Source organism: Talpa occidentalis, unplaced genomic scaffold, assembly GCF_014898055.3.
Source record: "Talpa occidentalis isolate TD23 unplaced genomic scaffold, MPIMG_talOcc4v2.1 talOcc4.10, whole genome shotgun sequence".
Taxonomy (NCBI): Eukaryota; Metazoa; Chordata; class Mammalia; order Eulipotyphla; family Talpidae; genus Talpa; species Talpa occidentalis.
Genome location: NW_023600993.1, coordinates 34,034,549 through 34,057,759, shown reverse-complemented (window position 1 = coordinate 34,057,759; position 23,211 = coordinate 34,034,549). Strand labels below are relative to the sequence as shown.

Below are 23,211 nucleotides of genomic sequence, written 5' to 3'. Positions count from 1 at the left end.
GGACTTGGTGACTTCAGCACCTTGAATCTGGTAGTGGGTGAGGCAGAGATGGGGCCTGGGTCCAACCTTGGGGCATCCCAATCTTGGGGAGGGCAGAGGGGAGGAAGTTTCTCAAGTTATGCTCTGCTTTTTTTGTCTTAATTTTTGGTAGGGTCTGGCAGGCCTCCCAGGGAGAGAAGGAGCCCCAGGCCCCTTGGGGCCGCCTGGACCACCAGGGTCAGTGGTGAGTAGAAGTGCCCTAGCACCCACACGGTCCCTGTGCCTGGGGTCTGTCCACGGGGAGACTTACTCTGGGGACTCTGCCACACTGCATGACTGGAGGGGGGTGCCTTTTTGAGTCACAGGACCCTCATTTCACTCTGTCCACAGGGAGCCCCTGGGACCTCTGGACTCAAAGGAGACAAGGTAGATGGGATAATACTGCTGACTCTTTCCTGTACCCCTGTTACCCCTTCCAGCCCCCACTGGCCCCTGTCACCCTTCCTATCTTCACTAGCCTCCTGTGATCCTCTGACCCCCTCTGATTACCCTCGCTTATCCTCGGTGTCCTTTTGATCTCCAGGGGGACCCCGGAGCAGGGGTGCCGGGGGCCCGAGGCGAGCGTGGGGAGCCAGGTGCCCGGGTATGTACGTCCTGTTCTGCAGCCACAGCCCGTGACCGGTGTGACCACTTCATCACACCTCTGATTTCCAACTTCTGAGTCAATGATCTTAATGTCACCATCCAGGGTGAAGATGGTCGCCCAGGACAGGAGGGACCCCGAGGACTCATGGTGAGTCCCCTTGGGAAAAGCACCCGTGGTGGGACTTTAGTCCGTTGCCCGTGAGTTCTGTGCTCCCAGGACACTCTCTGCAGCCCTCTGGTCCTCTGCTTCTCCTGGTTTACTCTTGGTCCCTTGTCTCCCCTATACTCTGGAAGCCCTCTAGTCCTCCCCTACCCCCTAAGCTGCCCCATGAACCCCCCAGTTCCCTTAGCTGATAGTCTTCTTCTCCTCCAGGGGCCTCCAGGCAGCCGTGGGGAGCATGGGGAAAAGGTAAGGACGTGGGGGAAATTGGGGTTGAGTCGGGGTGGGGATGGATCTTGTAATTCAGAATTTGGGTCTCCTCTGCAGGGTTGCACCCCTATTCCGGGCTGCTGGCCCTGCTCAGCCTCCCTTATTAAAGTTCTCTGCACAAACCAAGCTGGCTGAAAGTTGGAGTGACCTTGGGCACCTCCGTTTTCTTGTGGCTCTGTCTTATCAAACACCACAATGAAGATGTTTTGGAGTATAAAGGGAGAGTGGGCTGGAATAAACTTCTGGAATACTAATATACTATGCTCCATAGGGAGTTATAGCAGTTCTCTGAATTCCCCAATCTGCTGGTTGCCAAGTGAGAGGAAAGATTATATGTGATTATATGCCAAGACAACATTTATGTTTTACATCATTACATGAAAAAATAAAAAGACTTTCGTAGTCTTCAAAAAAAAAAAAAAACAAAACTTCATCTGGGTGAGACTCACACTCTTCTGCCCAACAGGGTGATGCTGGAACTGCGGGGCAAAAGGGTGACAAGGTGAGTGTGGGCATGGGGGGAGGGCAGAGGTGGAGGAGTGAAGGTGCTCCTGATTCCTCTGACTGCCCCTTATCCACTTAGGGTGACTCAGCCGTGATTTTGGGGCCTCCGGGGCCACAGGGTGCCAAGGGGGACATGGTGAGTGGGTCTGATCCATGTGTAGACCGGGTCCCCCTTGGGTACATGAGGGGCTTCTGAGGGGCTGGGTCAGAAGATCTGAGAGCTCAAATCTCAGAGAGTGAGGAGCTGGCAGCCCCTGACCCTGACTTCTGACCCTGACCCAGGGTGAACGAGGGCCTCGGGGCACAGATGGAGACAAAGGACCTCGGGGAGAGAGTGGTGACCCTGGAGAAAAGGTATGGGGAAGAGCGGGATCCTCTATGTGGGGTCAGGAGGGAGGTCCTGTAGACTATGGGGCTCTCTGGAGGGTTTGTGAGGACAGCAGAGGAGGAAGGGAGGGGGACTTTCTCGGGGTCAAAGGGAGAGGGCACCCGGCAGGCTGTGGAGCTCTACAGGGTGGCTGAGAGGATGAGGCTCTGCGGAGAGCTCAAGGGCCTTAATTTGCAGTCAGGAGGGGAGCCCTGTGGACTGTGCGTCTATGAGAGGCCCTGTGTAAATAAAAAGGGGGCTCCATGGATATTAGGGGTACTCCAGGTAGGGTTAGGAGCACAACGGTGGGAGGGAGGGGCACGAATCTGGGGGTGTCTTGGGGTGAGAAATGAACCACTCCACAGAACAAGTCCCAGCTTCGCCCTGCCACGGCACAGCCTGGAAGGCAGGAGTCACTGGGGTGGGCCGGGGGTAGGGTGTGAACTCTGCCTGGCTAGCAGGATCCAGTCAGACTCCAGTCTCCCAATCTGGTCTGGTCCTGATTGTGTCCCTCTCCTGGTCACTCCCCCAGGGTGCCAAGGGAGATCCTGGTGACAAGGGCTCAGCAGGCGCTCTGGGAGCACGTGGACTCATCGGGCCTAAGGCAAGTCCCACCCCAGCATAGCCGGTGGACACACATGCCCCACGATTGTCCTCTGAGTGTTGGAGAGTGTCCAGTCTCCCTCACTGTTGGCCATATGGGGTCTGTGTGCAGCCAAAGCTGCAGAGTCACTGGGTGGCTGTCATTGGGGGACAATCACGTTGAGGGGCCGCCCTCCCTCATCTCCACTCTCTACAGGGTGAACCTGGTGCTATAGGGATCCCTGGTGACCCGGTAAGATGTCCTTGCTCCCACGGGCCCCCATCCCCATGTTGTAGCCTTTGATCTTATAGTGACTGAGTGCTCTCATGTTTCCCAGCGGCCCCACCTTCACAGTAACCCCTGTGATGGTCCCACTCCACTTGCTGATCCCCTTGGTGACCCTTGTCCCCATGGAAAACCCTGTCCTTCCACCATCCCTGGCCTCCAGTGGTGACTCACCTCCTTAGAGTTCCCTGCGCATTAATCCTGAGTGATTCCCTTTGATCCCTCACTGACCTCCCCTGACCTTGCATTGACTCCTCTCTGGCCCAGGGATCCCCAGGACAGGATGGAGCCCCTGGTATCCGAGGAGAAAAAGGAGATATTGGCTTCATGGGTCCCCGGGGCCTTAAGGTAGGAAAAGGGACTGGGTTTTTTTCCTGATCAGGAAGGCCTGATGTTGGAGGGTGAGGTATCTGGAGTCAGAGTTCAGGTATCTGGGGTTGGATGTTGGGATTGACATGGTTGAATGTGGGGTGTTACATCAGAGGTAGGAAGGTCAGAGGTTAGCATGTTTGTGGCCAGTTTGGAGAGTTGATTTCAGGATCAGAGTAATAGGCTGAGGTATCTGGAGGTCACTTTTCCACTTGTTTTTTTTCCCCCTCAGGGTGAACGGGGGGTCAAGGGAGCCTGTGGCCTGGACGGAGAAAAGGGAGACAAGGTACAATGGTGACAGTTGACAGGGATGTGGGTGCTCTGGGGCCTGGAGTCTGGGCTGACCCCTCCACCTGGTGCCTGCAGGGAGAAGCTGGCTTCCCAGGCCGCCCCGGGCTGGCAGGACGCAAAGGAGATATGGTGAGTGTGAGGCACACCCCAAATAGGGAGAGGATGGGTGGGCAGGGCCCAGCTCATGTCTTTTCTTTTCCAGGGGGAACCGGGTATACCGGGTCAGTCGGGAGCCCCTGGGAAAGAAGGCCTGATCGGTCCCAAGGTATGGGGTCTCTGGGCAGTGACTCTGGGGGGTCAGGATGGGGCAGGGAAGGGCACAGAAGGGTCATGGGGAGTTTAGATCAAGGAAGGTTGGGTCATTGGGGGTGAAGTGGGGTGGGTCTCGAGGTTTCAGGGTGGGCAGTGTTGTGAGATGAGTGGTGGAGCAGCAGGGATATGCACATCAGGACTGAGGGGTTGCAGTGTTGCAGTGGGTGGGGATTGGTGGGGAGGTCAGTGTGCCGGTATAAGGGAAATAGGTGGAGTAGGGCAAGGAGTGCTACAGTGGGGGTGACATTATGGGGATCATAGCTGTTTGACGGTCCTGAACGGGTAGAGTCACATGTGCTTGGGTCATGGAAGGTCATGGTCGTGGGGCCAGGAGGATCATGGGGATTGCGCTGAGGGAAGCCAAGGCATGCTTCTTCTGTTGCCAGGGTGACCGAGGCTTTGATGGGCAACTTGGACCCAAGGGTGACCAGGGTGAGAAAGGGGAGCGGGTAAGTTGTGGTCAAGGTTATGATCAATTGAGGAGATTGTACTATCTGGAAGTGAGCCCATTTTGGGGAGCCCTGACCACTGACTCTCACCAATCTCTCCCTAGGGGCTCCCAGGAACTGGGGGCCCCCCAGGTCCCAGGGGCAATGATGGTTCTATTGGTCTCCCTGGGCCACCTGGGAGTGTTGGTCCCAAAGGTCCTGAGGGACTTCAGGGCCAGAAGGTAAGGGGCCCTGACTCTGCTTCCTGACCCTAAACCTCCCTGACCTTTCCAACCTTGACCCTCCCCCAATATCCCTGCCTCAACTCCTGAACCTATGATCTTGTTTTGCTTTGCTGTTGACCACCTTGGCCTCTGACCCTGCTCACTCGGTCATGCCTGATAGGGTGAGCGAGGTCCCCCCGGAGAAAGTGTGGTGGGTGCCCCTGGGGCCCCGGGAGCCCCTGGAGAGAGAGGGGAGCAGGTGAGTGGGAATTCCTGGTCTTGGGGTGAGAGATTGGGGTGACCATTGGTGTCCATGAGATCAGAAGTCACAGTCTGGTCCCACCTTTTGCACATAGGGGCGGCCAGGACCTGTTGGCCCCCGTGGTGAGAAGGGAGAAGCTGCTCTGACAGTGAGTGTGGGCTTGGGTGGGCTGGAGCCCTGCTTCCTGCACCCGATACCCTAATCCCCTGGGTCTGGGCCCCTGATGGATGCTGTCTCTCTATGGTCCCTCTGTCGTGTGCCCTGTGTCCCTCCTGTGATCCATGGGTTCTTATTGATCTTTGTCTTGTGCCCCCAGGAGGGTGACATTCGGGGCTTTGTGCGTCAGGAATTGAGTCAGCATTGCGGTAAGTGGGGTCCAACCCAGAGAATCCCCATTCCCATTACACCCCAGTACCCCTAGACAGGGACAGTCAGGGTCCTCAGAACTTTGGGGGACCAGCAGCCAAGAAGATGGGCAGAGGTGGATGGCTTACGCAGAAGGGCACAAGTACTTCAGGAGTGACATGCTGACAGGCCCTCCCCAGATGGAAGCACACAGGCAGATGTTGATAGATGCGTAGGGGTCCTAGATCCCGATGGAGCCAGAGGAGGCGGGGTGCTGTGGGCTCCATCAGGACATCAGAGTGAAGTTCTGTCTCCTTCCTCCCATGTCTGTCTTCATGCCTACCTGTTTCTTTGTGTCTCTTGCCCTTTGCTTTTCTGCTTCTCTCTCTCTCTCTCTCTCTCTCTCTCTCTCTCTCTCTCTCTCTCTCTCTCTCTCTCCCTGCTCCCCACCCTGTGTCCTCTTTTTCCTGTCATCTCTCTGTCACTCTGTCTGTCTCTACCCCCGTGTGTGTGTCTCCTCTCCCTCCCTGCTTCTTTCCATCTCTGTGTCTTGCTCTCCCTGTCATCGCCTCTCTCTCTGCCCCTCTCTGCCCCTTCCAGCCTGCCAGGGCCAGTTTGTTGCATCTGGATCACGTGAGTAGTTTTCTGGTATTTTCTGCTCCTGGAATTTCCTCACCCAAGGTCCTGCTGTGCCCGTTACTAGTCCTCTTGGCTGGGGTGAAGCCCCAGTGACCCCAGGGCCCTGTGCTCCAGGACCCCTCCCTAGTTATGCTGCAGACACCGCCGGCTCCCCGCTCCATCCTGTGCCAGTGCTCCGGGTCTCGCATGCAGAAGAGGAAGGTGAGGACACTGCACCCGTGTGTGGATGGGGCACAGACTCGAGCAGGGGCTCACACTTGCCTGGCACAGGCCACGTGCATAGACTCTGCACGCAGGGCACCTGCACGAACACCCTGTGCACACATGGGACACCTGTGCTGCCTGCCCACCCTGAGACCAGGACTGGGCAGCACGAACCTGACCCAGCAGCGCCTTGGTGACAGCACACCCCACCCTTATGCAGGCCGAGTGCCCCCTGAGGACGACGAGTACGAATACTCTGAGTATTCTGTGGAGGAATACCAGGACCCTGAGGCTCTTTGGGATGGTGATGGTGAGAATGGGGACTGGCTCGGGGGGGCGGTGGGGTATGATGGGATAGGGGCAGAAAGAGCTGATTCCCGCTGACCTCTCCTGACCCCCCTCTGTGATTCCCACACCCCTGCTGACCTCCTGACGCCATCAGCTCCAGACCCCTGCTTGCTTCCACTGGATGAGGGCTCCTGTACTGCTTACACCCTGCGCTGGTACCATCGGGCTGTGGCAGGTGGCAGGGAGGCCTGTCACCCCTTCGTCTACGGTGGCTGCGGAGGGAATGCCAACCGTTTTGGGACCCGTGAGGCCTGTGAGCGCCGCTGCCAGCCCCAGGTGGCCCAGAGCCAGGGGACAGGTATGAGCCCACCTAGATTAGGTTGTGGGTCAGAAGCCTCCTCAGGTTGGGGGACCTAGGACAGACCTCCAGGCAAAAGAACTAAATAGAGGGCTCTAGCTGTGGAGTTGCCCGTATGGTCCCCTTCACATTCCCTCCTTTCAAGACCCCGTGTAGGCCAGAGCCCCCACTCCCACTTGCTCTCAGCTCCCTTCCCAGTGATGCCTGTCCCCATGTTTCTCTGCGGCTGACATGCTGGGTAGACCAGATGGCTGAAGACACCTCCCAACCTGCCCTGCCAGGTGCTGCCCAGAGCTGAGGCGCCAATGAGGAGCTGAAGTTCTGTGTTCCCTGGAGGAACTGGTGTCTCAGCAGGACCCTGCTGGCCCTCCCCTTGGTGCTAGTGACCTGTGTGCACGTGAGTGTGCATGTGCGTGTCCGTTATTTCAGTGACTTGGTCCTGTGGGTCTAGCCTTCCCCCCTGTGGACAAACCCCCATTGTGGCTTCTGCCTCCCTGGCAGATGACTCAGTGTGGGTGGCTGTGGGCAGTGAGCGGATGTGACTGCGTCTGACCCGCCCTTTGACCCAAGCCTGTGATGACATGGTGCTGATTCTGGGGGGCATTAAAGCTGCTGTTTTAACAGGGTTCTGTTGTGATTATTTGCAGACAAGGGTGTGTGTGGCGGGGGAGGCAGGTTTTCTCTGGGAGGTCAGTAGTATCTTACATGGGTGCAGAGTCCTGGTCACTGTCCTGTGACATTCATCCCACTACTTGTCCCCAAAACGGAGTAGATGGGGTCAGGGCTGAGAATGTGTCCACGCTGCCCCCCAGGAGGTGCTGAGTCATAGGTGGGGGACTGTTTCAGGAAGCATGCTTTAGCTCCAATCCCAGGGCGCTGAGGGAGATAAAGGGCCCTTAAGGAGGGAAGAGGGTGAGACCACAGCGCAGCACTGCCTGGCCCCAGCCCCAGGCAGCCTCAGCAGCCCGACTCACCCCCAGCGGAGCCTGGAGGCTGGTACTGGTAGGAATGGGGTCCGGATGGGCAGAGTCCTGGGGGTTGAGTGGATCTGGGATTTGGGTTAGTGGAGGTGTCTGGACCTGAGGGGGTTCAGGGGTCTCTGACTGCTTTCTACCTCGAGCACCACCATTTCTACCCCTCTTTGTCCTAGACCTGCTGTTTCTCTTGCTTAGACCTCGGACTTTCCTTTTGTCAGTCTCTCTCCATCCTTTTTTTTTTTTTTTTTTAAATGAACTCACTCTTTTTTTATTTAAGATTTATTTATGCACACAAGAACTGGGGTACAGGCCAGAGGTGTGGGGGGTGAGAGGATTCGCCAGAGACAGATTGGGAAACAGAACAGAGTGGGGTCAGACAGACTGAAATACACTGCTGAGGGGAGCAGCGGGCGAGTCAGGAGAGGTCTGCCGCGCCATGTGGATCACCTCCCTGGCTGGCCAGGGGATCGAACTCTTGCTGCAGAGGCTGTGGATAGCTTCATAGGTTGTGTCTTTTTTTTTTTTTTTAAAGATTTATTTATTTTTATTTATTTATTTATACAAGCACTGGGTACAGTCAGAAGCGCGGGAGGGTGAGAGAATTCACCAGAGCCAGAGCGGGGAGCAGAGCAGGCAGAAGGACCGAAGTACACTGCTGAGGGGAGCAGCGGGCAGCAGGAGAGGTCTGCGCGCCATGCGGGACCCTCCTCTGGTGGCCGGGGAGCAGCCGGAGATTGAACCAGTGCTGCAGAGGCTGCGGGCAGCTTCGCAACCCAGCGCTCAACCGCTGCGCCATCAGGGAGGCCCCATAGGTTGTGTCTTAACCCCTTGCGCCACCAGGGAGGCCCCCCTCTCTCTGCATCCTTATCTCCATCAAGCTCTCTGTCTCTGTAATGGTTTTGATCTCTTCCATCTGCTTCAACTTCACTCAGCCTCATCTCATTCATCTCTCTTTCTACTCCCTCTCCTCTTCTGTATCTAGCTCTCATTCTGCCTCTCTGACCCCTCTCTGTACAACTCTGTCTTGGTTTTCTGTGTCTCACTCTGGCTTTCTTCTTGATGTTCTCCTCTCTGTCTCTGTCTCTCTGTGTCCCTGACCTGACGTCCCTAATCTCTACCCCTCAATCTCTGTCTCTGCTTTCCCTGTCTCTCTCTGTCCATGAGCCATAGCTGACCAGTACCCCTGCCCCGAACCTGTTTTTTCCTCGCAGCTGGATCACACGATGACCAGGTGGCCTCTGCTGATGCTGATGGTCCTGATCCTGAGCAGGGCCTTGCTTGTCCCAGCAACTCCTGTCCCGGCCTTCCAGCTCCTCCCTCAGAACTTTACCCTGGCCACTCCCTACCCTGCGGCCTCGGACAGCCCCAGCTCTGGCCCCCGCCCTGGCCCCCGCATCACACTCTCACTGGACGTCCCTGTCGGCCTTCTGCAGATCTTACTGGAGCAGGCCCGGGCTAGGGCTGTGAGGGAACAGGCGGCCATCAATTCTCATATCCTAGCCCATGTTGGCCGCCGCTGAGCCTGAGGGAGGCGGTCACCATGATGGGGCCCCCTGAACAGGGAGACCTGGAGGGCAGCGACAGAGCTGGATGGTGCTATATCTGGGCATAGTGCCTCTGGACACACCATGCGGGGTTACTGTCACATGGTGTCCCATCCCAACTGAGTGTCTCATAGAGTTACAGTTGGATAGTGCCATGTTGGGTTGCTGCCAAGTGGAGTCTCGCCACACCTGGGAGCCCCGCAGATGGACAGTCTGTCTGGACACTTGGACACTACCATGGAAGGTCACTACCATGTGGAGTCTTGCCACACAATCACAGAGCATCCGGACGCCGCTGCACATGGTCCCTCATGCCACTTATAGGAACCTCAGCTCAGGAACTCAACACTGCACCTGAGACCAGTCCACCTAAGACCAGGCCTGTTTCCCATAGGTCACCACCCAGGGAGGCGCTGGGGTGGGAGTAGGGAGTCGCATGCACCCAGCACCCACCTCAGATGGATGGGGCCGTGCAGGTCATCTCCAGGCATGAATGTTCAGATGTGGGAAGTTTGCGGCCGTGGTTGTGGCAGCCTGGCCTTGGGGGTGTGTGTGCGTGTGTGGCTGTGTCTCCATGGATCTGACAGCTGTGAGCGTGTGAGAGCAAGGTGCGGCTATGTGACGAGGCTGGGAGGAACAGGTGCTTGTCCCCAAACTTGCATAAAGCAAGCATAACACACAGTAGGGCAGTGTTCTTACCCACGCCCTTGACTCACAGCCTCAGCCCCAGAGGAGAGGGGTTTGGGCTGCTGGGGCTCCAGTACAGCCCTGCCCCTCCTTATTGAATTGTCCTGAGCAGGTGAGCGCACCTTTCCGAGCCTCAGTTTTGTCATCTGTAAAACAAAGTGATGCCACCAAATTTCTTGTGAACACTGACAAGATGTATTTGAGGTTCTGGCACATGGGAAGTGCTCAATAAAGATAGTGACTGGAGAATGAGACCCGAGAATCAGAGTGAGACCCAGGGGCACCTGGCTGCGCTGCCCTCCTCCCTACCTCCCCAGCCCCCATTCCACTAGCCTGGTTCCTTGGTGTGCAGGGAGTGTTACCTGATTTCACACTCCCAACTCCACTGTTGGGCTGGAGATGGGACTGGCTCTCCCGGCAGCGTGGCCAGGCTTGCCTGCACATGGGCAGGCACTCTGGGCAGTAGAGCCAACTCCAGCCAGAGACAAGGGCAGACACTGGGCAGTGTGGACAACTCTGGCCGGAGAGAAAGGCATACTGGCTGAAGCGTGGTTGCCTGGGGTGGGGGCACTGGCGCTGATCTCTCAACTGGAAGCGGCCCTGGGGGGGCGGGCCTAAGGCGGGGCTGGAGAGGCAGGGCTGAAGGGCTGGCTGGGGCTTTCTCCAGAACCCGGAGGGCGGAGGGCGGAGGGCGGGGTTGCCCGACTCCAAGCTGCGGGGGGGCGGCGGCCAAGGCCAGTTCTGTTGCAGGATGGACAGAGGCACGGAAGGAGGCAGCTCCCTGACAGACCCCGGGTCAGGGAGCAGCAGGCAGGGTAGGCATGGGCTGCTTGGTGAGGGTGGGGATTGGGAAAAGACCTGGGCTTTGTGGGGTTAGTGTTGGAAGGTGTGTGAAGGTGTGAGGGGTCTCTCCATGTATAGGGGTTTTCTGAGGGGGCATCAATCTGTCAGTGGCCTGGAGGAGGGGGATCACTGTTGCCTCGCAGGGGAGAGGGGGCTGGGCCAAGGGGGAACTATAAATAGCTTCTTCCTTCAGCTGGGGGAGGGACAGCCAGCTGGAGCTGCCTGAGGCCGTCCCACTCTGCCCTTTGCTGTCCTCCAAGGGGTCACATTTGTCCATTTCCTTCTGGGGGGTCATGCCAGTTTGGGGAGCTCATTTAGGAAGTTTTTCTTAAGCCAGTATTTCTAGGATACTTACTGTGTGCCTCTTGCTGGTCCTGAGCTGCTCTAAGCACCTACTGTGTGCTCTGTCCTGGTCATGATCCTCTCTGAGCCCTTACTGTGTACACTGTATGGTCCTGAGTCACCGTAAGCACCTACTGTATACCGTGTACCAGGCTGGGATCTGCAGGTACTGACCAGGGCTCACAGGCAGCTTGGTCACATGGCTCCCTATTACTGGGTTGGAACCTCACACTCCCTGAGTTCTGGGCCCAGGGACACTCTTGGCTAAGAATGGCCAGAGGAAGCTGGAACTCCTGGGAACTCCCCACACCTCCCAGTGGTGGCAGAGGGAAGCGGAAAGGGAGGCAGCAGAGAGCAGCAGGCCCCACTGCAGCCCCCCTGTCTCTGCACATACCTGGGCACAGGGCTTTTGAGTGTGTACGCATGCAGCTATGTGCATACATGCACTTTCGTGCATCACATGTGGGTCTGTGTAGAGTGCACTGAGGCTGCTGGGTCTTTATGCTGCAAAGGGTGGTGTGGCGGTTTGGCCAGGACTAGCCAGCAGATACAGGGACTGGAAAGAGTCTGAACACTGAGAACTGAGGATTGAAGACTCTGGCCACGCCATATCTTGTGGCCAGGGACACTGGGAGGAGGTCTACTGGTCAGTGCAGAGGACACCACAGAAGCCCACCAGTGCCAGGCAGGATGATGGTGGGGAGAAGCTGAGCAGGACATGTCCACGTAGGCGTGCACTCTGATATCCCAGCATACCCTCTACCCCTGGCCAAGTTAGCTACCTCACTTTGGGATGACTCCAAGGAGAGGAAAGCATGAGTTAATCTATTGGGCATTACTGATGCTGAGGGCACAGAAAGCCAGAAGAGCATTTCCGTGGAGGGAACAAACAAGTGCACAGGTGTCAAGGTAGGAAGTTTGGCGATAGTGCCAGGTGTGGATGGTGAGGTTTCAGAGGACAGAGTTGAACTGAGTCCCTCCTGCACTGTTGGCTGGGTTTGTGATGCTAGGTCCTTCTCTTCCTCAGTTTCTTCCAAAGGGATAGAGCCACAGGAAAAGCGATGGGGAGTGTCTTCAGAGCAGATGTAGACTTTGGCCTTGGGGAGGAGTCCAGGCTCCTCTGCTGTTGATTTGTGGCTGTTCTGGATATAGGGACTGAGGAGGGTGTGTCTGAGTCAGTCCAGGGTCAGACTGGGGAAGAGTGGGAGGTGTAAAACCATTGCATTTCCTGGGAAGTCAGGCCCAGACTGTCTGGTCATGATGGCTTCCTAGAAATGGCCCTGGCCACCTGAACTACTCTGCTGCCTCTTTTTTTTTTTTTTTTAAGATTTATTTATTTATATATACAAGAACCGGGGTACAGGCCAGAGTTGTGGGGGGTGAGAGGATTCAGCAGAGACAGAGTGGGGAACAGAACAGGCAGGTTGACTGAAATACACTGCTGAAGGGAGCAGCGGGCGCCACAGGAGAGGTCTGCCTTGCAGGCTGGCCGGATCAAACCTAATTTTCACAGCGCTGTGCTCAATCACCTGCACCACCCAGGGGAGGCCCCCTGCTGCCTCTTGATCCTTTGCCTAACATCCCAGGAAGTCTGGGAAGAGAGCAGGCAGGCCTAAGGAGGTGCTGTGTGTCTGAATGCTGGAGGAGGTCGTTTCTGCAGAGAGTGCTGGGGTTAGATGGGGTGTAGGAGTGCACTGACAGTTCTCTGAGGCTGGGACAGCCCCAGGATGGCTTTGGCTGTGACCAGGACACAGATAGGAGGGCTGTCTGTCTCAGGAACAGAACGAGCGGCTTTGAAGAAGTGGAAGCAGATGATAGGGGCAATGTGCCCATAAGGAGCTGCTTGTGGATGTACTCAGAACTCCTAGGCATGAGGTGGAGAGGTGGGTGGTAGACACTGCGGAGAGAACATGAAGGAGGAAGTGGTGAACACTGTCTAGGACAGGGCTGGCATCTAGAGACGGTTTCAGGGAAGTCTGGTTGGGTTTCAATATATGAACTTCCTGAACTTTCATTTCCTGTGAAGTGGGCAAGATATCTATATCAGAATCATTGAAAAGTTCCTTGCCAAGTTCTGCAGGGCTGTGGAGGACTGACCCAACGCAGGGGCAAGGAGGCCAGAGGAAGGGGGCGTTGTCCCCATGGTGCACTGGGTTAAGACTTGCTCTCCATGCCCCTGGCACCTGGCTCCTGGCCGGGCACACATTGGGCACTGAGAGCTTAAGGATGCAATGATCCTGCCAGGGGATTTGGTGGACAAGGATAGAAGGCAGTGTGACCCAGGTTCCACCAGTGTGGGTGGGGGCTAGAGCACAAAGTGTATGAAACTTGGAGAGGCTGGGCTGAGAAAGCAGAATGGAAAGACACTGAACCAGGCGTTCCTGAACTTCTGAATCTTTCCCTTGGCCCTTGCTACCTCCACTGCGGATTTAGAGATAAGAGAGAGATAGCAATATAAGTGATAACATTAATGTGTGTTAGAATGATTTTTCCATTCTATACCAGATTCTTATCTATACCAGAACCTTGTAAGATTGATGATGTGTGCATTCCATTTTCCTGATGAAGATACAAAAGCTCATTTGAAAATATATGTAGGGCCTCCCTGGTGGCGCAGGCGGTTGAGCACAGCGCTGTGAAGCTGTCCACAGCCTCTGCAGTGCAGGTTCGATCCCAGCCGGCCGGGGAGCTACCCACATGGTGCGTCAGACCTCTCTGGTCTCTCCCGCTGCTCCCTTCAGCAGTGTATTTCAGTCAGTCTGCCTGTTCTGCTCCCCACTCTGTCTCTGGTGAATCCTGTCACCCCTGGCACCTCTGGCCTGTACCCCAGTTCTTGTATGCATAAATAAATAAATCTTAAAAGAAACTATAATTAAAAAAATATATGTAAACTTATGATTTAAAATTTAATTTATAAAAATGAAATCCTGGAAGAAGAAATAAGCCCCACTGCCAGGACTCAGTGAGCCCCCCCAGAAAGCATGGTTAAAAGGTCCTGCTCTTGTGTGCCAGGTGGGCTGGGGTTTAGCTGGCCAAGGCAGAGAGAGAAACATGATCAAATTTGTACTGTGTCCCTTTCCATAAAATAAAGGGGCTTTTTCAGCATGGTTGAGCCATGTGCGCAGGGGGAGTCCCAGGGCTGGCAAGAGAAGGTCAGGGGCACTGACTGGCGGGTTGCTATGGAGTTGACAGCCTGACAGCTGGGTCTACTGGACACTTACTAGCGTTATCAAGTCCTGTGGTTCAGGCTCTATCGCATGCAAACCCCTCCCTTCTGGAGCCCCTGAGGTCATGCGTGGCAAGGAGCGGAACCCGGGGTTCCCTGGTGGTGAGACTGTGGTGCCCCAGTGCAAGGCCATGGGAGAGGCCTGCGCTTAGCGCGCGTTCGGGCGGGTGTGCCCGGCTGGGCGCGCATCCGGGGCGGAGCCTGCACAATCCGAGCCTGGGGCGCGCTGAGAACTGGGCATGCGCACTCTCAATCCCGGCCGGCGCCTCGGGCCGGCTTGGCCGCGAGCGGCGCGCGGGCTGGGTGGACATGCGTACTCGAAGGCCCGGCCCTCTTCAGTCGGGGTGGAGCCCGCTCGCTCCGGGGCGGGGCCTGCAGGGAGTTGGGTCGGCGTCACCGCTGCTGGATGAGGGGCGGGGCCGAGGGGCGGGACCTCAAGTGGCCCGAGGTGGCCCCGCTACAGGGTCCGAAGTCGCGCAGTCGACTCATCCTGGACCGGGATGGCGTCCCCACGGGAACTGACCCAGAACCCTTTGAAGAAAATCTGGATGCCATATAGCAATGGGCGACCCGTTCTGCACGCCTGCCAGCGCCGTGGTGAGGCGGGGTCCGCGCGCAGGGGAGGTGGTTAGAGCGCCTGGGCAGTGGTCCCACGGCAGCCTACCGGAACAGGTGGGGAGCCGGGACTAGCGACGCCGCCAGGATTCGTGGGAGGAGAGCAGGAACAGGTGGGGGACGGGAACAGGTGTGGCAGAGCAGGGGGTGGGGACTGGTACGTGGTGGCGTCTCAGCTCAGAGGGGGCTAGGTTTGGCCGGCACCACCTCGGAGAGGACCCGCCCCCTTCTCAGCGCTCTGTCCCCACCACCTCAAAACCCGAGCGGACTCTGAACGCGGGGCTGTCCTCTCTGCGGGCCAGAAGGGGTAGACCGGTGGTCTGACTGGGCTCTGAGCTGTGTTGGACCTAGGGAATCGCTTGATCTCTCTGAACCCAGAATTTTCAAAGGCCCAAGGGTGCCTAGTCATCCGGTGGGAGGAGGGGTCCCCTTGGCCTTCACCCCTTTGGGCCTGAAACCCAGCTTTGGGAGGTTTTTCAGGCACCTGCAGTGAGAACACTGTGCCATAGGGGCCCATCCTTGTGCTCATGGGTGTATAAGCATGTGCAAGTGGTCACGGGTGACTGGCAAAATTAGAGGGCTAAACAGCTAGGCCACATGCAGAAATTCACAGGCTTGTTAAGGGGCTCATCTTTCCTGGAGTCCTGGGTGTTTAATCTATTTCCTTGACTTTCTGTTTCTGCTTGTCCGTAAATGAGCCTGCAGCCTTTTTATTATCAGGAAAAACAAAGATTCGTTTTTGGAGTAACTGAAGCATTGTAACGAATTTGCAAGTTGGCAGTGATCTCAGAACATTTAGTCCAACTGAGGGTAGAAGTAGTAAAAACAGACATCAGGAGATTGCATTATGTGCTAGGGTCTCCCTGCACTTCTGAGCTCTGCTTGGGCATGATAAGGGAGGGGAGAGTGCTCAGTGTTTGTGGTGCTTCAAGGCCGCCGGGGGCTTGACTTTGACCGGGATATTAAAAAAAGTCTTGAAGTGTGTGTATCTTTTGCTGCACTGTGGATCCTGGTAGGGAGTGGCCATGACTTTGACCAGATATTATGGTGGGTCATGACTGTGACTGTGATGTAGGTAGGTTCTGGTGGGGAGCCAAGGCTGTGATCACACTGTCAACCTGGGGCCATGGCTTTCCAGTTAGTGCTCTGAGTCCTGGGGATAGGCTATGGTCATGCCCTAGCCAGCCCTCCTTCCAGACTTTTCTGAAAGTGTGGAGGCCAAGGTTCCTTCCTCTTGTGCTTCTAGCCAGTCTGTTGTTAGGGCTGTGTGGTCCTAGCTAGGGGTGACTGCTGTTATTTCATAAAGGGGAAGGAGTGAGAACATACACTTTGGAGGCAGCAACACTCAGGTCTCATCATGTGACCTTGGGCAAGGAGCTGACGAGCTCAGGTTCCTCCTCTGTGGAACAGAGACCGTTGTCATGCCTGCTCCATGAGGCTCCGTGAGCCTCTTAAGGAGTGGTAAGTGCTCCATAAGTGGTAGCATGTGATTCTGTAATTTCATCACCACCATTCTTCTTTGTTTCATGATACCTCACAGTGGGGACCTGAAGTGTCAGCTCTGAACCAAAACCTATTATAGGGAACTGAGGCCTAATGGGGAGGGGATTTGCCCAGTTCTCACAGTCCCTGGGGCAGGGCCTGTGTATCTCCAGCTTCAAGTAATGTGATTAAAATGTGCCTCTGGTCTGAGCAGAGGGGCTGTTACGATCAGTAGGACTCTGAGTTATCTCAGTACAGGAAGGCTTCCTGGAGAAGGGGGTGGCACTCATGGGACCAGAGATGAGACCTTCAGATTATGTAGGAGTTTGGGCCCCACGCTAGAGCCCTGAGTTCTCAGTAGGGGATCAGTAAACAGTGAGCTGGAGTGTGGAACCTGCCTGGCAATCGTAGTTCGCAGAGCCTGTGTCCGGGCAGCATTTTACCCTCTGCCTGGTGGTCTTATGATTAAGTTGGAGGACCTCAAAGATAGTGAAGACTGGAGGGTGGAGGGGTCAGTAGAAGTTCTCTTGATCTCAGGTCTGGCCAGTGCTATGTGGGACTGGCCGAGGGATGTCCCAATCTCCATTAGCAATTTTAATCCTTTTGATATAATTCAGAGCCACACAGAAGGACCTGGAAGCTGTTTCCTTCCTCATCACTGACCCTTCAGCTCAGATCTGAGGTGCTTTGGGACAGGTAGGGCAGGGAGTGAAGAGGTAACTCAGGGAGCAGACAGAAAGGACAGTGTTTGTGGTGGCTTATCTTAGCCAAAGGGTGGCAAGACTCTTCTTAGGTAATGTGACTGGTGTGTACACAGGATGACAGGACAGATGGCCTTCTGTACCTTCTGAACAGACAGTGATGCCAGATTGCTTCATTTCAAAGAACTTTTCCTTCCCCAGCCTGGCCCAAGAAGTAGGAAGATGCAGCACAGGAATCAGTTTTGGAACTCACTCCAGGGACTTGTGGCTGCCCCTGAGGTGGCACTGCCAGAAAGCAGTCACCATCCATCACTAGTAGTCCCTGTCTCAGGCGTCTTGGTGTTGCGTTGGGCAACACGACACTGACAAAGACACGGGAGTCGTGGAGCAGGCTACATAATGCAGGATGCTGCTTGAGAGCAAGATCCTGGCCATTTTTATTGATAGAATAATCATAGAGCATCAGCTATGTGGGTTAGGAGGACAAGGAGAAAAGGATGGGGGAAACTCAGGAATGTTATCTAGGGCTTGGGGGGACATGAGTCTGCTGACCTTGTTATCAGCTTGATGACCAAGTGTTGTAGTCGAAACTGGACCCCAGGGCCCCAGCCATGGTCCTAATCTTATCAACAAGGCATTCCACTAGTCAGCTTCTGGGGTCCCTTGTCATATATCGGTCCTCGGCACCCCGGGCATTCCTGGTCATACCTCATGATAGTATGAGTTGGGAGTAAGTTTATACATCCATCATCAGCCCCCCAGGCGTTCCTGGTCATACCTCTTGATTCATACCCTTCCCAGAGTGATCAAGCTTTCTGCTCTTGATTGATATGGAAGGCACCTTGTAAGGTTTGGTTCATGTGGCTGATTGACCGGTTCTGAAGGCCAGCTCTGACCGTATAGGAATGCAGAACTGCAGGTAACTATAATGGCAGCCGAACAGGCCGCTTCAGTTTAGCAAACCTGCGTCTTGGCTCTTAGGGCTCCTGTAGCCTTGAGCAAATTTACAGGAAAAGGAACTAGAAGGGAAGCTGAGTTGACATGTCTTCAGATTTCCTTCCGTATAGGTTGAGCCTTCTCAACAGCTGTGTTCTGCTATCCCCCTGCTCAGTGTCGGGATCCTTGAGACCCAGAGCTGTAGTTCTAGCTGCATATCAGCTCACCTGGTGCACACACCCTCTCTTAGGTGCGATGGCACCTACCCTCTGCGTGGGCCTCAGTTTGCGATTTCTCTACTGCTGGGACTTTCCCAGTGTTTTGTTGTTGTAAGCAGAGCTGTTGCGAAGGCAATTGTACTTTGACTTTTGTTTTGGGTCATTTCCTTGGACTTTCATCTTAAGGAACAGAGGTAATAGGTAATTTATTGCTCTTGTTTTGTGTCCAGCCCTGATCTGCTGCCCACTGTGACGGCCCTTGGAGAGGAGGAGGGGTGCTGTCACCAAGCACTGTGAGAGGAGGCCAGAGGTGTCTCTGGGAGGGTTGAAAATGTGAAGAGGGGATCCAGGACCTCACACCTGAGTTCATGGGAGGGCCCTTCAGGGAGCAATGGGAAGGAGTCACCTCCTCACAGGCTGAGTATAGGTTTCCCCACACAGTTAGCAGATGTTCTGTCCTTTTGAGTGCCCTGCCAGTCAGCCAGGAATTGTGCAAACAACTCTGGCCCTCAAGATGCAGGGCCTTACCTAACTTGTTTTTCTCTTGCCTTAGTCAATGCTGAGGTTTTTCTGCAAGTTTCCTCCCACTTGCTCACTGTGTTCCTTAGAATCCCTTCCCTTCCTCCCCTGGGGCTCACAGTTGCCCAAAGGCCATGCATAGGAGCTATGGAAACCCTAGTGGCAAGGAGGGCCCTTGTTGCAGGGTCTCCCTGGAGACAGACAGTGCCTCTGCACCCCTAGTTCCCCAGAGCATCAGAGCAGAGGTATACCTATGTCCATAGCCGGACATGCTGGCAGAGAACACGGCCTCCTGGAAATGCTGTGGCTTTTCCATGGGGAGAGTGCTGGACCTCACTGAGGGATTATTCTATCATACAGGTGAGGACACTGAGGCTTAGAGTTGCCAGTAAGTGCCAAGCTAGGAACCCGACCCCAGGCAGGGCTGTCCCTGGGGTCTCTGTGCTCCAACTCCTGCCAGGAAGACAACTTGTGGGGCAGGGCCGAGCATTCTGTCTACTAGGTGAAGGTACTTGGAAAACCACGTGGGCGAAGAAGGGGCAATGACAGATTCCCACATCTGTCCACCTGTTAGTCTGCTGTTGTTTCACCTGGCCCAGGTCCTGAGGATAATGAAAGGAAAGCTTCCCGAGGCTTCTGAAGTGATACCAAACAGAAAGCTGAACCAGGTCACATGACTTTGACAGTAACGCAGCCGTGGTGTCCTAGAAGTCCAGGGACTGAGGGCTAAGCCAGACCCTTCTCTGCCTCTAGCCTTGACAACTTCATGTAGGCACACCAGTGGCACATGGAATGTTGTTGGGTTGGCTACCAGAGGGACAGCCCTAGTAAGCATCGGCCTGGATCTCTTGTCCCAGCACCTGGTGGCCCTCACCCTGGTGGCCCTCGCCCTGGTGGGTTTCAAGATGCTTTCTTCTCTCTCCTGCCCATAATTTTTGATCACCAACTCTGCCAGAACCCCCAGTGGCCCAAAGCTGTGTTCAGGAGAGACAGACTCTGTGAGATGGCCAGAATCGTGGGAGAGAGGGCACCATGTGGGCATGGAGGTGCCTTGGAGAAAGGATGCATTGGGGAGACAGCTTTTGAGCTGGTATCATGAAGAGGGTAAACCGTGAGCTGCACACTGAAAATGCTGAATGATTATTGGAGGAGGGGTATAGACCCCTGGATGGCAGGGCATTGAATATGCCCCTGGGATTGGGCTCCGTCCTGTATGTGATGGGAACTCCCCAACAGTGTCTGGCCGGGGGCGTGGCAGTATGTCAGGACAAGGGCTGGTGAGATTCCTTGTACTGCTGGAGTCCAAACAGCAAGGGGAGTATGACGGTGGTGACTTAAGACTAGGTTCTGGGGGCACTCAGGGAGCTGTGGATGTGAGGAGACAGGAAGGTACATCTGATACTAGTCCTGTGCCCTGAGGTTAAGGAACTATAGCAGAGAGAGAATGACATCCTGGAAGGGGTCCCAGCCCTGTCTGATGCCATGCTCTTGCCTTTCAGTTTGCATGACCAACTGCCCCACGCTCATTGTCATGGTGGGCCTGCCTGCCAGGGGCAAGACCTACATCTCTAAAAAGCTGACTCGCTACCTGAATTGGATTGGTGTGCCCACGAAGGGTGAGTCTTGACCTCAGTTTTCCAAGAGGGCATTTGGGGTTTTGTGGGGCAGAGGGAAGAGAGAGAATGCTGGATTTTAGGCAGGGCCTGAGGGTGGGTCAAGGTCAGAAGTTGGGGAGGGTTATGCTGTTATGTGAAAGCTGAGCCTCTCCTTTCCCCAGAATTCAACGTTGGCCAGTATCGCCGGGACATGGTCAAGACCTACACATCTTTTGAGTTTTTCCTTCCAGACAATGAAGAAGGACTGAAAATCAGGAAGTAAGGCTGTATGTATGTCTGTGTATTTATAGACAAGGCCTGGAGCCCTGCTGGTGACAATGAGGTGACCACTCCTGAGCCCTGTCCTTGTTCTCTGGTGGTCTAAGGAGCGTTGCTCTGCTCCCCTTGGTGCATGTCAGCTGCGGCATCAGGAAGCTTCCTTGCCAGCTCAGGATGGCAGTGGCTAGCTTTGGGCCTAGCCGTTGTGGGAGGCATTGAGCAGAGATTGGTCCATCACTTGTGACCCCCCCCAAATCAAGTTCTGCCCCAGACCAGAAGACCCCCTCCCAACTTCTGCTGCAGGGGTCTGAATACTGCTTCCTGCTCTTTCATCTCACCAGAGGGCTAGAGCCCCCCACTGTGGGGTTTGACTCCTCAGCAGGCCTTTGCTTTTGCTCTATGGGACTAGGCCAGGCTACCCTAAGAAGGAAAGGATTGTCTGACATTCAGGCCTCTGTCCAGATTGTCCAAAAAGCTTGAGGCTGAACCCTTTTGTGATATTAAGTCAGACAAGAGAGGGGATGGATATCGAACTCTTGCGTGCTAGGTGCTTGATGCCCATTGTTCCTCCCTCCCCATTCAACAGATAAGGAAACTGACTCCCCAGGAGTCTCACACAAGTTACTTCACAGAGCCCTGACTTGAATCTAAGTCCATCTGCCACTAAAAACTGTCCTATCATCCCAGTAATACCCAATTTGGAGATCAATGCCAGTTCTGCAACAGCCTCAAACTGTGGGAACTGATTAGCTTGTTTGACCTTCCCATCAGTAGGTGGGGACACCTTGCTCTCAGATGCTGAGACTGAGGTCAGAAAGTGATGATATTTCTGGGATCACTCAGAGTTTGAATTTGAAGACTAGCCTGTCTGAATGCAAAGTATTTGTGGGATAAGGGAGCTGGCATCCCCAGAGCCCATGTGCCATTCCACTCAGGCCACTCATTAAGATTGGAGTGTTGTATTTCATTCAAATGGGGAAACCCAGAGTCAAAGAGGTGAGGGAGCTAGTCCAAGGTCACCCAAAAGGAACAGGGGTGCTGCCCTAGAAGCTGGGGACAGGTTCACATGTGCCTCTCTGCAGCCATACCTAGGGACTCCCCGCCCCTGTTCTTATATCCAAAACCTGAATATGGCCACTCAGACACTGGGTCATTTCCCATTAATCAGCCCCAAATGTCCCACAAATAATTGGCAAAATAGAAGGAGCAGACTTTTAAAAAATGGGCTACCTGGGAAGAAAAGACTGCATTTCCCAGAGACGCAGGGACTCACACATTGTTGAGATCCTTAGAGCACAACGACGTTGAGATCTGTCTCTGACGTGAGCACACTGGAAGATTAGGCAAGGGCAGGCAGAGTCGCATGCACATACAGATCACGTGCGCACCACCAGGCACACTCATGCTCGTGCTCACAAGCTCCATATGCACCCTGCGGTCGCCTACACACAGAACCCCCTCGACCTTGCTCCAGCACATGCAATCACACAGCGCCACACGGAGGCAAGTACACACACTTGCATACCTCATATGCACACAGGGGCGTACTCATGCTCACCCTCTGCTCACTCTAGCACATTCAGACATAGTTCCCAAGACCACCCCCAGGTTCAGCAATTTTCTAGGATGAATCCTAGAGCTCAGCAGTGGTTATTCTGCTAAGGCTTATTAAAGAAAACTGCCACCAAGCAGGATCAACGAAGGGAGATGTACATGGGGTATAGCCCAGGGAAAACCAGAGGCAAGCATCCAGGAGTGCTCTCCCTGGTCCCCACGTGATGCACTGAATTCCTCCAGCATCACATTGTGACAACACATGTGAAGTGTCTACCAGGGAAGCTCATTAGAGACTCAGTGTGTAGTGCTCAGGGTTTCAACTGGGGGCACCTGTACCATGCATGTTCCAAATTCCAGAATCTCCAAATCCCAGAATCCTCCCTGGAATTTGGAACCTTTAAACTCTTGATCTTTCTGGTGACCAACCTTATCTTGTGGAGATATAGAGCCTGACCCTGGGTTACTTCTGGCATACCCCCGACCCTGTGATGGAAAGGGGGTTCTTTTTAAAAAAAAAGGATTTATTTATTTATGCATACAAGAACTGTGGGTACAGGCCAGAGGTGCAGGGGGGTGAGAGGATTCACCAGAGACAGAGTGGGGAACAGAATAGGCCGACCCCTGACCCCAGTCTTCCCACGAAGGAGAGGGCCGGTTTTCAAAGTGTGTATTTCGATACTCAGGGAAAATGCATGACAGAGATCGTGAATAAGGCAGAATGGCAGCCTGGGTTTGTACACGATGAGATGAGAAGGGGAAAGTCCAAAAAAGTGGTCTTTCCAAAAATAATGATCTAGAATGTACAGCCTCCCACCGGCAGAAGCAGAGTTAGCAAAAAACACTGAAAATCACCCCCCAAAAAGAGAAGAGAAACCTTGAAAAGAGAGAAGGAAGCCCCGGGGGCTGCCCCCATCCTGTCTGAGAGAGGGTCCCTGTGCTGCCTCCTGCCTCGGTCTTGCTAGGCTGACTGTGTCCTCTCTCCCCCAGGCAGTGTGCCCTGGCAGCCCTGCACGATGTCCGGCGCTTCCTCAGCGAGGAGGGGGGGCATGTGGCGGTGAGTGTGACCTTGGTAACATCTAGGAGTGATTCTTGTAGCCCACATGCACCTACCCCTTTGCTGTGGGAGGTGGGGGCGGGTGTGTATTGTCACGGGGGCCCCTGGGTGCCAGCCCCCTGG

The 23,211-nt window shown here is 54.9% G+C and overlaps 3 protein-coding genes across 11 annotated transcripts in view; all 3 read left to right on the top strand.

Annotated features, from left to right (window-relative positions):
• Positions 1 to 7,133, top strand: part of COL7A1 (collagen type VII alpha 1 chain) — a 31,279-nt gene extending 24,146 nt beyond the window's left edge. Inside the window, exons 95-118 of one of the 2 annotated variants that reach the window (XM_037528623.1) lie at positions 152 to 223; positions 370 to 405; positions 563 to 622; positions 728 to 772; positions 998 to 1,033; positions 1,521 to 1,556; positions 1,638 to 1,694; positions 1,841 to 1,912; positions 2,458 to 2,529; positions 2,725 to 2,760; positions 3,061 to 3,141; positions 3,395 to 3,448; positions 3,529 to 3,582; positions 3,656 to 3,718; positions 4,152 to 4,214; positions 4,319 to 4,435; positions 4,599 to 4,676; positions 4,774 to 4,827; positions 4,996 to 5,044; positions 5,625 to 5,657; positions 5,778 to 5,864; positions 6,088 to 6,177; positions 6,310 to 6,513; positions 6,795 to 7,133. In XM_037528623.1, coding sequence (XP_037384520.1) covers positions 152 to 223; positions 370 to 405; positions 563 to 622; positions 728 to 772; positions 998 to 1,033; positions 1,521 to 1,556; positions 1,638 to 1,694; positions 1,841 to 1,912; positions 2,458 to 2,529; positions 2,725 to 2,760; positions 3,061 to 3,141; positions 3,395 to 3,448; positions 3,529 to 3,582; positions 3,656 to 3,718; positions 4,152 to 4,214; positions 4,319 to 4,435; positions 4,599 to 4,676; positions 4,774 to 4,827; positions 4,996 to 5,044; positions 5,625 to 5,657; positions 5,778 to 5,864; positions 6,088 to 6,177; positions 6,310 to 6,513; positions 6,795 to 6,811 — 1,566 coding nt within the window. In that variant the 3' untranslated portion in view covers positions 6,812 to 7,133. Of the gene's footprint in view, positions 1 to 151; positions 224 to 369; positions 406 to 562; positions 623 to 727; positions 773 to 997; positions 1,034 to 1,520; positions 1,557 to 1,637; positions 1,695 to 1,840; positions 1,913 to 2,457; positions 2,530 to 2,724; positions 2,761 to 3,060; positions 3,142 to 3,394; positions 3,449 to 3,528; positions 3,583 to 3,655; positions 3,719 to 4,151; positions 4,215 to 4,318; positions 4,436 to 4,598; positions 4,677 to 4,773; positions 4,828 to 4,995; positions 5,045 to 5,624; positions 5,658 to 5,762; positions 5,865 to 6,087; positions 6,178 to 6,309; positions 6,514 to 6,794 lie in introns of both variants that reach the window. The other variant, XM_054693908.1, reaches the window with a different exon arrangement.
• Positions 7,134 to 8,713: 1,580 nt separating this feature from the next.
• On the top strand, positions 8,714 to 9,010 carry UCN2 (urocortin 2). The gene has a single exon (XM_037520380.1). It carries the CDS (start codon positions 8,714 to 8,716, stop codon positions 9,008 to 9,010), a length of 297 nt encoding a protein of 98 aa, XP_037376277.1.
• Positions 9,011 to 10,450: 1,440 nt separating this feature from the next.
• Positions 10,451 to 23,211, top strand: part of PFKFB4 (6-phosphofructo-2-kinase/fructose-2,6-biphosphatase 4) — a 34,271-nt gene continuing 21,510 nt past the window's right edge. For 2 of the 8 annotated variants that reach the window (XM_037528594.2, XM_037528602.2), the window contains exons 1-4: positions 14,534 to 14,729; positions 20,103 to 20,219; positions 20,381 to 20,477; positions 23,022 to 23,088. In XM_037528594.2, coding sequence (XP_037384491.1) covers positions 14,633 to 14,729; positions 20,103 to 20,219; positions 20,381 to 20,477; positions 23,022 to 23,088 — 378 coding nt within the window. In that variant the 5' untranslated portion in view covers positions 14,534 to 14,632. The other 6 variants (XM_054693906.1, XM_037528601.2, XM_037528599.2 and 3 more) reach the window with 6 other exon arrangements.